Source organism: Carassius carassius, chromosome 34 (genome assembly GCF_963082965.1).
Source record: "Carassius carassius chromosome 34, fCarCar2.1, whole genome shotgun sequence".
NCBI lineage: Eukaryota > Metazoa > Chordata > Actinopteri > Cypriniformes > Cyprinidae > Carassius > Carassius carassius.
The window spans coordinates 20300288-20314427 of NC_081788.1; the positions used below are offsets into that span (position 1 = coordinate 20300288).

Consider the following 14140-nt stretch of genomic DNA (forward strand, 5'->3'; position numbering starts at 1 on the left):
ACGCTCTTTATTCTTTCGAATCGCTCTAGGTACTTTGATGTCAAGCACCGATCGATCTGCGCAGCGCTGCTTCATGTCGAACGAACGTTCGAACACATCTAATCTGTACCGCACTCTGCAAATCCCACCTTCTCACTCGCCATGATCGGTCGATTATGTACAATGTCTGCAGGTTATTGGTCGAGCTAACTTTCGATCATTACCTCAGTCAGTAAAAAACAGGAAACAAAGCAAAATCCTGTGCAGGACGTGTCCCGTAAAAATGGCGCGTATGGCCACCCTAGTGTTGTCCGCCTTATCTTTAGTTTTTTTTAGTGGCTTGTGTGTGTGTGCTCAGGAAGTGTGCAGTGAGCTTTGGTGCATGAGTAAAGGGAATCGCTGCATCACCAGTAGTATCCCAGCAGCCGAGGGCACCATCTGTCAGACCAGCACCATCGAAAAAGGGGTAAGCAAAAGGATAAGGATTTCTGAGAACATGCCAGCAGGGGCGCCGTGAAAAGTTTTAAGGGGGGTATTGAAGACCGAAATTTAGGTTCTCTTCTTCAGATGAATGTGTATTTTTGTTTGACGCTCAATAAGAAAAAGAAAGAAACTATAAATATATTGTCCGAGAAATTAACAGAATTCTTTTCAAGGGTCCGACTGGAGCCCTTGTCTTTTTTTCTCTCTCGCTTCCCCATTGCAGAAGCTGCTGTTGCAGCCAGTAAAATAGTTTTTTTTTTTTTTTTTTAATGTCAAATTGTTTATATTTTTTTCGTTTCTTTATTAAGTTCATTGAGAAATACGTTTGGAACATTTCTTGTTTTTGTTCAAAAAAAAGATTTTTTTTGTTATTAATTAATAACAGACATCGGCAGTTATTCACGTTTGATTTAATTCAGTTTGATTATTAACCTTCTCAAATAACAGGACTGAAATAAAATCTAAGATTATTAAACACTTCAAATATATTTCAATGTTTAACCTAAAAAAAATTGAGCACCCCCTTGCGGCCGTTATGCGCCCTCGGTCCGCACTTCTGCTGACTCTGAGCCATAGACAGTAAAAGAAATGGACACAGCGACCCCATTGGAACTCAATTGAGACAAGTGAAGCCCATTTTTAGCGATTTTTAGCACTTCCGTTTCTGATGCGCAGACTCAAACTAAGCTTGATGACGTCAGCAACCTGTCTGACAGATGTAAATCTTCTAGTAGCTGTGCGTGCAAACTGCCATCGTTAATCTTGCAGAGACGGCGAGCTTGAGCGGGGAGTTCTTTGGCATGAGTGAGCAGGAGTTAGTATTCTGATTAATTATTTTGTATAGTATTTTAAAATGTAATGCCAGTACGGCATATTAAGTTAACTGCCTGCGAGCTTCTTCTCCTGTCTGTACGGTAATTTCTCTACTGTGCGACAGAGAGTCGAGTGGTTATGACGCAATCGTTAGCCTTTTTTTACAAAAACTGTTTCTACGGGGCCATAATGTAACATAGAAGGTAATGGAGCCCTTTATACATTGTCGTGTATCTTTAGAAATAAATAATGGACAAATGGAGTCTTTAAATGCCTCAGATGTAAAGTTATTCGCTGTCAAAGTGACGCCAAAATAATGCAAAGTCAATGGGATGCTAACGCAAGTGAAGTTCTGCTACAAGATGGCAGCTCGCGGCCGACTTCAACTTCCGGTCGACTTCCTTGCCGCCTGCTCTGAGCCCGCACCTGGGCAAGCTCCACAGAGTAGTATGAAGCTGCAGACTCGGAGCCTGCTACATCTACAGTCCCGCACCCAGAGTCCCGCATTCTCAGACCCCTTGCAACCCGATCTCACGGCAATTCGTGCATATTTTAGGAGGTGGCTAATTTGTACGACCACACTCGTACAAATTCATACGATTTTTGCAAATCTTACATATTTTACGAGTTGCACAATTCGTATGAATTTGTACGAATGACCTACACCTAACACCGCCCCTAAACCTAACCGACACAGGGGTTTAGACAAATCATATAAAATCGTACGAGTGAGGTCATACAAACTATTAGCCACCTCGTAAAATACGTACGAATTGCTTTGCTTTGTTACCTTTTAATAAACAAAGTATCAGCTTTAAAATTGTTTAAAAATTCATAAAGAAATACTTTAGAAAGATCCCACACTTTTGAATAGTAGTGCATATTGTAACACAACATTTCCATTTTGAATAAACACTGTTCTTTTTAACTCGTTATTTATCAATAAATCCTGAAAAAGTATCACAGCCCCCCCCAAAACAAATTAAGCAGCAGAACTGTTTTCAACATTAATTATAAATCAGCATATAATAATGATTTCTGAAATACAAAACTTTTATTTTAAATTGCAATAATATTTCACAAAGTTATGTTTTCTTTCTGTATTTTTGATCAAATAAATTTAGCCTTGATGAAAGAAACTTCTTTAAGAATTAAGAAATTTTGGTCCGCCCCAATGTTCAAGACATGATTAGGGCCTTGATCCAAGCATTTGTGCGAAGAGTGGAAGCTAAAGCGTGCTTTGCAGTACTTTTTATGCTCCACTGTGCACGATCACTTGCATTTTTTCTTAATAACAGTAGAAACAACTTAATGTTGTCATTTTTGCTCATAAAGAAAAGTGTAATACATGTAAAGGGCCTACTTTTATTTGTGTGCAATCATAATATCTACAAAACGTTGTGCTTTTGTAAAATGAAGAAAACAAACAGGATTCGCTTTTTTGCCATCTCGGGCTTGAACAGGAGTGCTTCACAAAAATGAACCAAAACTTGCCTCACAGACATGATAAATATATCTATAGAAAGCTTTCAATTACTACTTTAATACGAAATAATTCAAAGTGAAAACAAAATTTCTTTCATTATGTAATCCATAAAGATGCATTTCTCTCTAAAGTAGCATCCATTGAGGAGATGGCGAATCAGGATTGTCAGCTTCATCTTTGAAGCATAAAGAAATTCAGAAAACACTAGATTATTAAAAAGTAATTCAAATATCTCCTTACCATTCCCATCAGACACATTCATGGTAAGATCTTTTGCTGGGGCTTTGCAGGAAGCTTTAGCCTATTATGTGCACTTAAATGCAGAATAGGCTAGTCTAAATATTAAAAGCTTATTATGGTTTAGAATTTAAGTAATTCATCTCTGGTCAGGGGCAGCCGTAATTTAAAGCCAGTCCTCCATTTTTTCTATAGCCTAACTCTTCCAGCTGCGCCAAAGGCACACTCGCTGCTGCTGCTGGAGGGAAAAATAAACACAGTGCATAGTGCACCGGTTTTGACAGTCGCGGTAGCATGGTCTCACGTTGTATCCACCAGCATGGCAAATCTTTTTCATCGCCATAATTGAGAGATGTCTAAAATATAAAAAAATAAAAAATTTATTAAATAAGGAGAAGCATAAAACAGACCACCCGCATCTGAGCTATGATGTAAAAATTGTCTGTTAAAGTGCAAGACGACGCGCTTAAAAAAAAATAAAAAAAGAGGACAATTTTTTTTTTTGATTTTGGCCCCCTAGCTTCCTGGGTCCATATGCCTGGCATATTCTGCAGCCCCCCTAAGAGCACCCCTGCATGCCAGGAATAGCAGAAAACAGCCATATATACGGTTTTATCCTGTTTTCTTACTATTTTGTCATCAGTGGTGCTACAAAAGAGTGTGTGTGCCATATGGAACACGTCCGGAGGGGATAGATGGTGGGTGGGGCCACTGGTCGCCATGGGAGGAGTGTAGTCGCACCTGTGGGGGCGGAGTCGCATCCTCTATTCGCCATTGTGACAGCCCCAGGTGAGTCAGGCTCATATGATTGATTAACACTGTTTGTTTGGACAGATCATTAGTTGCATTATTCAATGACAATGGTCATATGCTACACTGTGTGAAGGACAATGTTCAAAGATTTTTCTTTAACAGTAACTGGAAAAAATAGGCATTATTTGATTTTTCTACATTGTTACATTACCTCATTATGTTGTATGTGTGGGGCATCCAGTTAAAGCATCGTAAAAAAAATATTGACATTACTTATGGTTCATCTATCACGTTGGAAATGGAAGGCCAATCAAGCGTGTTGCATTATGGGATACATTATTCTGTGCAGTGTAGTTGGACTTGTATTCATGTATTCTGTTCAGAAACTATAGTAAAATAGAAAAAAATTATTTTAAAATGTAATAATGCTTCACAATATTACTGTTTTTCTGTGTTTTTGATTCACTGAAGCCTTGGTGAGCATAAGATACATCTTTTAAAAACATTAAAAAATCGTACCCCCTCAAACTTTATTGTTACATTGAACATAACTGTATAGTCGTGGCCAAAAGTTTTGAGAATTACTTAAATATTGGAAATTGGAAAAGTTGATGCTTAAGTTTTTATAATAGCAATTTGCATATACTCCAGAATGTTATGAAGAGTGATCAGATGAATTGCATAGTCCTTCTTTGCCATGAAAATTAACTTAATCCCAAAAAAACCTTTCCACTGCATTACATTGCTGTCATTAAAGGACCTGCTGAGATCATTTCAGTAATCGTCTTGTTAACTCAGGTGAGAATGTTGACGAGCACAAGGCTGGAGATCATTATGTCAGGCTGATTGGGTTAGAATGGCAGACTTGACATGTTAAAAGGAGGGTGATGCTTGAAATCATTGTTCTTTCATTGTTAACCATGGTGACCTGCAAAGAAACGCGTATAGCCATCATTGCGTTGCATAAAAATGGCTTCACAGGCAAGGATATTGTGGCTACTAAGATTGCACCTAAATCAACCATTTATAGGATCATCAAGAACTTCAAGGAAAGAGGATCAATTCTTGTAAAGAAGGCTTCAGGGCGTCCAAGAAAGTCCAGCAAGCGCCAGGATCGTCTCCTAAAGAGGATTCAGCTGCGGGATCGGAGTGCCACCAGTGCAGAGCTTGCTCAGGAATGGCAGCAGGCAGGTGTGAGCGCATCTGCACGCACAGTGAGGCGAAGTCTTCTGGAAGATGGCCTGGTGTCAAGCAGGGCAGCAAAGAAGCCACTTCTCTCCAAAAAAACATCAGGGACAGATTGATCTTCTGCAGAAAGTATAGTGAATGGACTGCTGAGGACTGGGGGCAAAGTCATATTCTCCGATGAAGCCCCTTTCCGATTGTTTGGGGCATCTGGAAAAAGGCTTGTCCGGAGAAGAAAAGGTGAGCGCTACCATCAGTCCTGTGTCATGCCAACAGTAAAGCATCCTGACACCATTCATGTGTGGGGTTGCTTCTCATCCAAGGGAGTGGGCTCACTCACAATTCTGCCCAAAAACACAGCCATGAATAAAGATTGGTACCAAAACACCCTCCAACAGCAACTTCTTCCAACAATCCAACAACAGTTTGGTGAAGAACAATGCATTTTCCAGCACGATGGAGCACCGTGCCATAAGGCAAAAGTGAGAACTAAGTGGCTCGGGGACCAGAATGTTGAAATTTTGGGTCCATGGCCTGGAAACTCCCCAGATCTTAATCCCATTGAGAACTTGTGGTCAATCCTCAAGAGGCGGGTGGACAAACAAAAACCCACTAATTCTGACAAACTCCAAGAAGTGATTATGAAAGAATGGGTTGCTATCAGTCAGGATTTGGCCCAGAAGTTGATTGAGAGCATGCCCAGTCGAATTGCAGAGGTCCTGAAAAAGAAGGGCCAACACTGCAAATACTGACTCTTTGCATAAATGTCATGTAATTGTGGATAAAAGCCTTTGAAACGTACTGTATGAAGTGCTTGTAATTATATTTCAGTACATCACAGGAACAACTGAAACAAAGATCTAAAAGCAGTTTAGCAGCAAACTTTTTGAAAACTAATATTCATGTCATTCTCAAAACTTTGGCCACGAGTGTATACAAGTGATTTGATGATTCATAATGTTCTTACTCTCAGCCTGTTGTACTCAGTGAACCTAGTCTGTCAACATGCCATGGAAAATTGGAAAAACTAACAGAAAGTCAGAAGATGTCTGGCTGAAATGAATTTGAGCAGAATGATTTTGTAATTGAGAGTTAAATTGAAATTATACTCAGATGTATCTTATGCCTGTCTTTGTATGGATGCAGGCCAACAGTTGGAGGAAAATATTGTCTGGGAGAGAGGAAGCGTTTCAGATCTTGCAACATTGATGTGAGTTTGATACCTGAACATCACTTACTGACTCCATCTGGGTGTGTATCTGTCTGACGTTTCTTCAAATAATTACCGTACTAGAACTTTGGTTTGTTTGTGGATGAATTGTGCTCCTCTAAATTAGTTGACCACTGAAGACTGGTGATTTGGGCAAAATATTAAACCTCTAAATGTGTAGACCTACTCATTATTAGATAAAAAGGATTCTCAGATGCCATGCTCCACTATATTCTCAGACTGACTGAATTGTGTGTGGATTAGGAGTGCCCATCCGGATCTCAGGATTTTCGGCAGATTCAGTGCTCGGATTTTGACAGTGTTCCCTTCCGGGGGAAATTCTACACCTGGAAGCCATACAGGGGCGGTAAGTACACAGCCCTTTATAGCACCTATTCCGAGACATACTGGTTGTGCTGCTTTGATTTATGTCACTTCGATTAGCCTGTTTTTAACTGCTACGAGCTGGATGGCGCCTTGCATGGCTGATACCACCGCCATCGGTGTATGAATGAGTGTGTGAATGGGTGAATGTGAGGCAACCTGTAAAGTGCTGTGGATGGCCATGGGTCTATTGAAAGCACTATATAAATGCAGTCCATTTACCATTAATAGATACAACTTTAGATATTAATAAAATGTCATACATTTTTAATATAATTTCATATTAAGATTAATACTTGAGAGTAGTAGTAGTGAGTATATCTCACAGTGAATGTCATGGCGGACACACAAATCCAGTATAATTTTATAAATAATGCTGTATATGTGCTACAGAATATAGTTTTTAGAATTTTTCAGGTGAGAATGTAGTTGTTTAAACTTCAGATATGCAGTTTGTTAATAAAGATAATGTCTATTTGAAAATTTGCTTATATTATTATTATAATATTTTTTGGGGATGTGAGCTCCAGGGCGTCAGCAGCCGTTCAAAGCTTATATAGCTGCCGAGAGCAGCCTCACCTCAGCCAGTTCTTCTGGAATTTGCCACTTGCTCAGATGTCTCTATAATGGTTAAACATGAGATATAATTTGTTTTGGGTAAATTTAACAGTCAGTCTTTGGTCTCATTAATCTATTTTTTGTTCATAAGCAAATAATTTTGGCTGAGGGCAAAATCTAATCAGGTTATATTTTATAGAACTTTTAATGCTGTCTATCAGATTGCTGCCTTTGTACTTTTTATTACTTAGCAGCGTTTATGAAGGCTGTTGTTGTTGTTTATTAAATATTATTTTTCAATTATTATTTATATAAATTAAAGTAGTATTTAATAATAGTATTTAGTATTGAGAAATGGTGTGTGTTTTTTTTAATGGTGATTTTAGTTTTTACATTATTCGATCATTAGATGGCGACAAGAGGCTGTCTTTATGAGTGAGTCAGCAGTAAAGATTTTTATATTGAAAGAGACTGAAACAGGGTCGTAAACAAGGAAGTTATTTTTACTTTCAACAACACCTTGTAAGATGCAGCCAACAAATGAAAATTCTAATATTTGAAGGGACGAATAATTTTTGAATAATTTGTGGCCTACAGCCAAATTGCAGCCGTGGACTATTAAGAGGAGTCTTTTTTTTTGTAATCATTCTCACAAAATATAGATTGATATCTTAAGTTAATATAAATAAAAATGTCTGTACTGAGAACTGAACAGAAGCACGTGATCTCTTAGTTACCAACCTACATCTTTCATGATCATGAGGATGTTTAAGTGCTTAGTTGTTGTTGTTTAAGACTGTTTAGGGCTTTGGAAGGTGGTTTAGATATTAGGACTGGACCACCATGCTCCAAAAAACCAATCAATGCACTGGCTCAGGTCCAGCACAGATGTGAGAGAGAGATAATGAGAGAGAGAGAGAAACTGCAGATAACAGTCTGGCATCCATATGCCAGGCTGCAGACTGCAAACTTCCCAGAATCCCCAGTTTAAGTTTCTGCTTTTGATGAGTGTGAAGCTGGCCGTCAAGGACATAACTGCCTTTAATCTGCCCCTCCAACAACAAAATGGCTTACAGAGAGAAGCCCACTGCAGGCTACAAGCACTGCTTTCTGATTTTACAATGGAAATCCCTTGCAGCTGTTAAAATAAGTGCCAGACTGCTGTTTTACTCTGCTGCAGGGTCAGGTAGCATATAGACCTTAGACCTGTACTCTCTCTGTGTTCACACTGTCATCTTCATTGTGATTTTCTTTTCACTTCTAGCATTGATTTCTTTGTTTTGTCTGTCTGTGTGGACCTTTCGTGTTGTTTTTATACTGTAAATTGCCTGCTATATTTTAATAACTATATGCCGTAAACATTTCACCTAGTAGAATGTAGCATACTATTGTTTGCACTGCATAGTGCTAGTTACACATATTACTAAAAATATAGTAAATAAAAACAAACTGACTAATATCTGTTGCATATTTAATTATTAGTTAACTTGATTTGTCTTTCTCTTGTGAATAATTTCTTTCTATCTTCTGTTTGTTCGGTCCTTTTTGTTGTTAGTCAGTTTGTTTTTATTTACTATATTTTTAGTAATATGTGTAACTAGCACTATGCAGTGCAAACAATAGTATGCTACATTGTGGTCATATGACCTTGCATAATGTTTAATTCGGTTGGTTGTCATCTCAGAAATAAATGAGTGTTTAGCATTTTTAATCAAATTCTGTGTAGAAAATGGCTATGTTTGCATGAGCACTATTGTTCAAAAAAATTGGGGTTGGTAAGAAAGAAGTGATTTAAGTGATTTGTAGTTTCATAATCACATTATCATAATCAAAGGGTTATGTTTGCATGAGCTCCAGCTTAATTGCAGTACTGCCTTAATTGCATTCGTATGGCTGCTTGTAAATGTAGCCTGTGCCTTCACCTTTAGGTCAAGCGCATTACATTTTGACATACATTATTAAATTTATCATGTTTTGGCTGTACACTGTCTCTCACCAGTACCTCCTGAAACGACTTTCACTCCAGTGAAGCCCTCTTCTAGCCTCCTCAAAAATATACCTATGCCTTTCCAGAGCAAAGTCTCATGGGATGTGCAGTTTCCATCGTAAGCCTGCTTCAGTATATGTTTTCACAGGCACCCAGGACCTTAGTCCTTAGTCCAACACTAACAGAAAATTGGCCAACAGCTCAAAAAAAGCCTCCGTAGGTTTCTAAAACACATTAAGTGGAAGAGTTATTATTTAACGTGAAGACCAGTAGATGTGATCCTACTGATAAGGCAAATGGCTCTTAGGTAGCCAAAGTGAGATTACGCAGAGTTTTAACACCACCGCTGCCAGGTACAGACAAGGGGAACAGGTTCAGGCCCACCCCCCTGTCAAGCATAATATAAAGGACAAAATCACGTACTGGTTCCATCCAGTCTGATTGGGATTAGGAGTCATTTAATTCCTCGTTCTGTCACACTACCAATGAAGAATATAGTGTGTGAGTTCTGCGATTTTAAACACTACATTATAGTACAGCATGTTCCTTTTTTGTTCTTTTGCTCCCTCTTTACCACCTTTCATGTCTTTTTTCATCTTGTACTTTTTAAATACCTGTTAGGCATGTGCAAAACTGTATTTTTCTTCAATGAATAGATAACTTAGTTAAACTAATCGAATAATTTCTTAGGTAAGGGAGCATTTATATAAGATGCATTCTTGCTTTCAAAAACAAATGGACAGAAAATGACGGAATGAAAGAGAATGCAGCATTTGAAGTATTAGATGCCATGTCCTAAAAAAGCAACATTTTAAAGGTTTTTTTTTTTGTAATCATGCAAATTAGGGATTCTCTAATATCATTTTTTTTTTTTGAACGAGTCCGACACCAGTACTTTTATTTTGGGTACTTACCAATGTACGTTCACTGCATTTGTTATTTAAAAACAATATTGGATACAGAAACCAAAAGAATAGGAATCATGTTAACTGGCTACATTTAGCAAATAGATGTATCCTTCAGTTATTTTCACACTTAATCTTGGCTGTTAAAAATGTATTGCACAAGCTTTTGTAACTTTCATTGTTCATTTTATTGCTGTTTATTGCTATATCATGTTTAATTTAATAGTGCACATGAGAGCTGCTCCCCTGCAGTGGCTCAGTAAATTTTGTAACAGTGATGAACATATTTTCTGAAATATAAGTCATGTTTTTTTTCATTTGAAATGTGCTGCAACATATATTCTAAAGTGAATTATATAATGCAGTTAATATCAAGCAAGCAAAACAAGCCCAATGCACACACACATTTGTATTGGTGCAGTATGAGAGACATACATTTCACACAGACTGCTGGTTTCACTTTCACTTTAAATTGTATGCTTATCAGCTCATGCATATATGAACTTTCCTGAAAGAATCCTGATTAAAAAAAATTATCATGGTTTCCACAAAACTATTAAGCAGCTATAACTGTTTTTAACATTGATAATAATCAGAAATGTTTCTTGAGCACCAAATCAGCATTTTATTAGGATTTTTTGGAGGATCATATGACCAAAACTAGAGTAATCACAGTAAAACACTACATTTAGAAGAATTTTTTTTTTATTAAGTAAATGCAGCCTGGGTTTAAAAGATTCTTACAAGAAGAACCCAGACTTTTGATTTGGCAATTTTTTCATACAGGCATCAAATGCCATCAGTCTCCTCTTACTCTCCTTTCCTCACCCATCTGGTGAGTTGCATGATTTCTTCTTTGTGTCTTAGGGAATATGCTGGGAGAGGCTGTTTCTCTCTCCATCGTTTTCTCAAATTTATAGGGCTTTTACAGAGAAGACAGGGGAATAAAGTGTGTGTAGAAAGCGTTTCAGCTGCTTTATCTATAAGCAAGTCATCTGAAATGTTCCCGGACCCCTTTTCTGCTTCTCAAGTATGTAACATAAGTGAAAGAATAAACTAACTAACATAAACCTCACAAGCTCATTAAAATACCACATGCAGCCATGAAACTCTAAAGATTGCTGGCGGCCATCCCGCAGAGTTAGTATAGTTCTAAAGCTCTGTTTGGCTGCATTAAATACGCTGTTCACATCTCTCCATTGTTGGAGGCGCATTAAACCACAGACCAAATTTGCCAGCAGTTTGTTTTCAAGTTTGTTTTGCCGTTGTGTAATGTTGTAAAGTTAACAATGCATAACACGTGAGGAGTCAGTTCTGTACAAGGAACGCGTGCTTAATGGCATTGGCATTACTTACAGTGTGTCATATTACATTTCTTTGTAGATTTTATGATGCCCTGTGATGCAGCAACCCCGGTTCGAATCCGGGTCACGGCAACCCTTTACGTGGGAAAGTCGTGGCCTAATGGTTAGAGAGTTGGACTCGCAATTGAAGGGTTGTGAGTTCTAGTCTCGGGCCGGCAGGAATTGTAGGTGGGGGGAGTGCATGTACAGTGCTCTCTCCACCCTCAATACCACGACTGAGGTGCCCTTGAGCAAGGCATCGAACCCCCAACTGCTCCCCGGGCGTCGCAGCATAAATGGCTGCCCACTGCTCTGGGTGTGTGTTCACAGTGTGTGTGTGTGTGTGTGTGTGTGTGTGTGTGTTCACTGCTCTGTGTTTGTGCACTTCGGATGGGTTAAATGCAGAGCACGAATTCTGAGTATGTGTCACCATACTTGGCTGAATGTCACGTCACTTTCACTTTTTTCACTCATGAGGATATCTCAGTCAGATAAGACTAGCTTCATTTGTCTTTTCTATGGTATATATAACTTGTTGCACATTTATTTTGCACAACCTTTTGAGAAACTCCATGTCTTACTGAGTATCTGCCAACCCTTTTTTAAAAGTATGTAACATGTTTCTGACTAAATGGCTCATGATTGTTGAGGTATGATGTTTTGCACGTTTTGGCTGCAGGTGGAGTGAAGTCATGTTCGCTGAACTGCCTGGCAGAGGGCTATAACTTCTACACTGAGCGCGCTCCAGCTGTGGTAGATGGCACACCTTGCAGGGATGACTCTCTGGACGTTTGTGTTAATGGCGAATGTAAGGTGCGACATTCACACTCTCTTTTCTTCATGTATACATGTCTCAGAGGTTTTTGATACAATATGTTTTTCCAGTTGTTGTTTGTGGTTTTGAACTTCAGCCAGAGCAAGAGACAGAACAGAAGAGAAAAAGTCCCTCTTGATACAAAGATTCACCAATCTCTCAACACATTATCATAGTACTGGGGAGCATCCTGGATTTAATTAGAGATCTGAGCTGTCCAGACTCCATTGCTCCTTGCCCCATTTTTTTACTAACTGTTAAGGATGTTTTGTCTTTTTTTGTATGTTGCAAACTTAAACATTGTGAAAATTTATTTAAATGTTTTCTACACTGTTGCTGCAAAAAAAAAAAATCCATTAAGAATGTGCTGAAAACTACAAACCAGACAGTACCATTGTTTTACAATTGCATTGTAGCTGTATAATTTCCAGATTTTTGTATTATAAAGGGAAAAAAAGATTTACAACAACATCTCTTCATTGTTATTATTATTATTTTGACAGATGCCACCACAAAAGAATGTTCTTTTTTTATTAAATATTATTTTTTTCTTTACCAGTACAACTACCACTACTACAACTACTTATTATTATTATTATTATACAAAATAGGATCACATTTATTTAGATTTTTTATTAAACGTTGCGTTTTTTTAAATAAAAGATTATTCACATAAATAAATTCATAAATATAATAATCTTTTGTAGTGGCACCTAAAATAAATAATCTTTGGTAATACATCCACTGGGGCTTAACGCAAGTGCTGTTCTGTATAATGTTTTGATGGAAAATTGAAAGCAACAAAAACCTGAATAAAACATTCAAGCTGACATGTACTCATTGGAACCATAAGCTAGTTACTATGGTAAACTCAAGGTGGTATTTTCTTTGATGATGGTCTCTTCTAACCCAAAAGTACAATGCGACTGTACATCCAGCTGGAGCTGAACTCTGGTTTGGAGGAAACAATCAAACAAAGTGTGAAAGTGGCTTAAAATATGTTGTTTATTAGCATTTTTCACAATGCAAACTGTAGTGTACTTTATTTTCTGTTTTGTTTTGTTGTACTGCACAGGAGATGCTGCATGTGCGCCTTTGGAATGAGTTGGGCTGGTTTATCTTTGCACTGTTGTCTAGACCAGTGGTTGTTTTTATCAACTGTTCAGTTCAGTCCAGCCCCGTTCTGCTCTGCTCTGAATGCCGCAAGAACTCGGTGACCCCCCAGATCCATCTGTCTTCAGTACACACAGCTGAACATGATCACAGCAACTTCTCCCTCCCTCCCTCCCTCCCCGCCGTCAGCTCTCACTCTTTCTCCATTTCTTTCCTTCCCTGCTCTCTTTCCTCTCTTCCTTCCCTCACTCGTTACTCTGCTTTCTTATTTATGGTGCATATAAAAATCAAAGAACAGCAGGGGGAGAAATCAAAGTATTGTTTGCAAACTCATGATTGCTTAGCTTCCATACAATAAGGGTTTGATTATGAAAGCAAGAGCTTTGAATAACAAGACATTAAAAACAGCCTGTATAACCAATATAATAAGCCGTGCCAAAGCTCGGTTCTATTTGGTCCAGCAGAGGACATCTCCAACCCGCTTCAAGCAGCCATTGACTTACCATTGTTGTTGTGAGGAAATAGGTCACACATTTGCAGATTATGGAATCTAGGCCAGGTCAACAAAAGTCTTTGGCACTTTAGTGGGATTTTTGTGAAGTTGCACAAGCCTGGATTTGGAAAGTCTCAAGCATTTTGCGGGTTTGCTGGTTGCTAGAGTTCATTTTGTGTGTTACCTTTTACATACTGACAGCAGAGACTCCTCAGTTTCTTCTTTAATGGTCTGGATTGTGTGCAGATTTGGCCCCTTTGGAGAAACTTGTCAGTGAAAATGAATTGTTATCTCTTGAATTATGGGATTACACTTGAGATCATATGTCAAACCTTGATATTTCTATTAGGGCTGTCAAAAAGTAACATGTTAATACACGTGGTTAGTTAAATGTGTT

At 38.3% G+C, this 14140-nt stretch overlaps 1 protein-coding gene across 1 annotated transcript in view; it reads left to right on the forward strand.

The window, feature by feature from the left end:
- Positions 1–14140, forward strand: part of LOC132114685 (A disintegrin and metalloproteinase with thrombospondin motifs 10-like) — a 70036-nt gene that overhangs the window by 38725 nt on the left and 17171 nt on the right. Inside the window, exons 12-16 of the mRNA XM_059522946.1 lie at positions 338–445; positions 3642–3787; positions 6083–6146; positions 6411–6513; positions 12003–12136. Coding sequence (XP_059378929.1) covers positions 338–445; positions 3642–3787; positions 6083–6146; positions 6411–6513; positions 12003–12136 — 555 coding nt within the window. The remainder of the gene's footprint in view (positions 1–337; positions 446–3641; positions 3788–6082; positions 6147–6410; positions 6514–12002; positions 12137–14140) is intronic.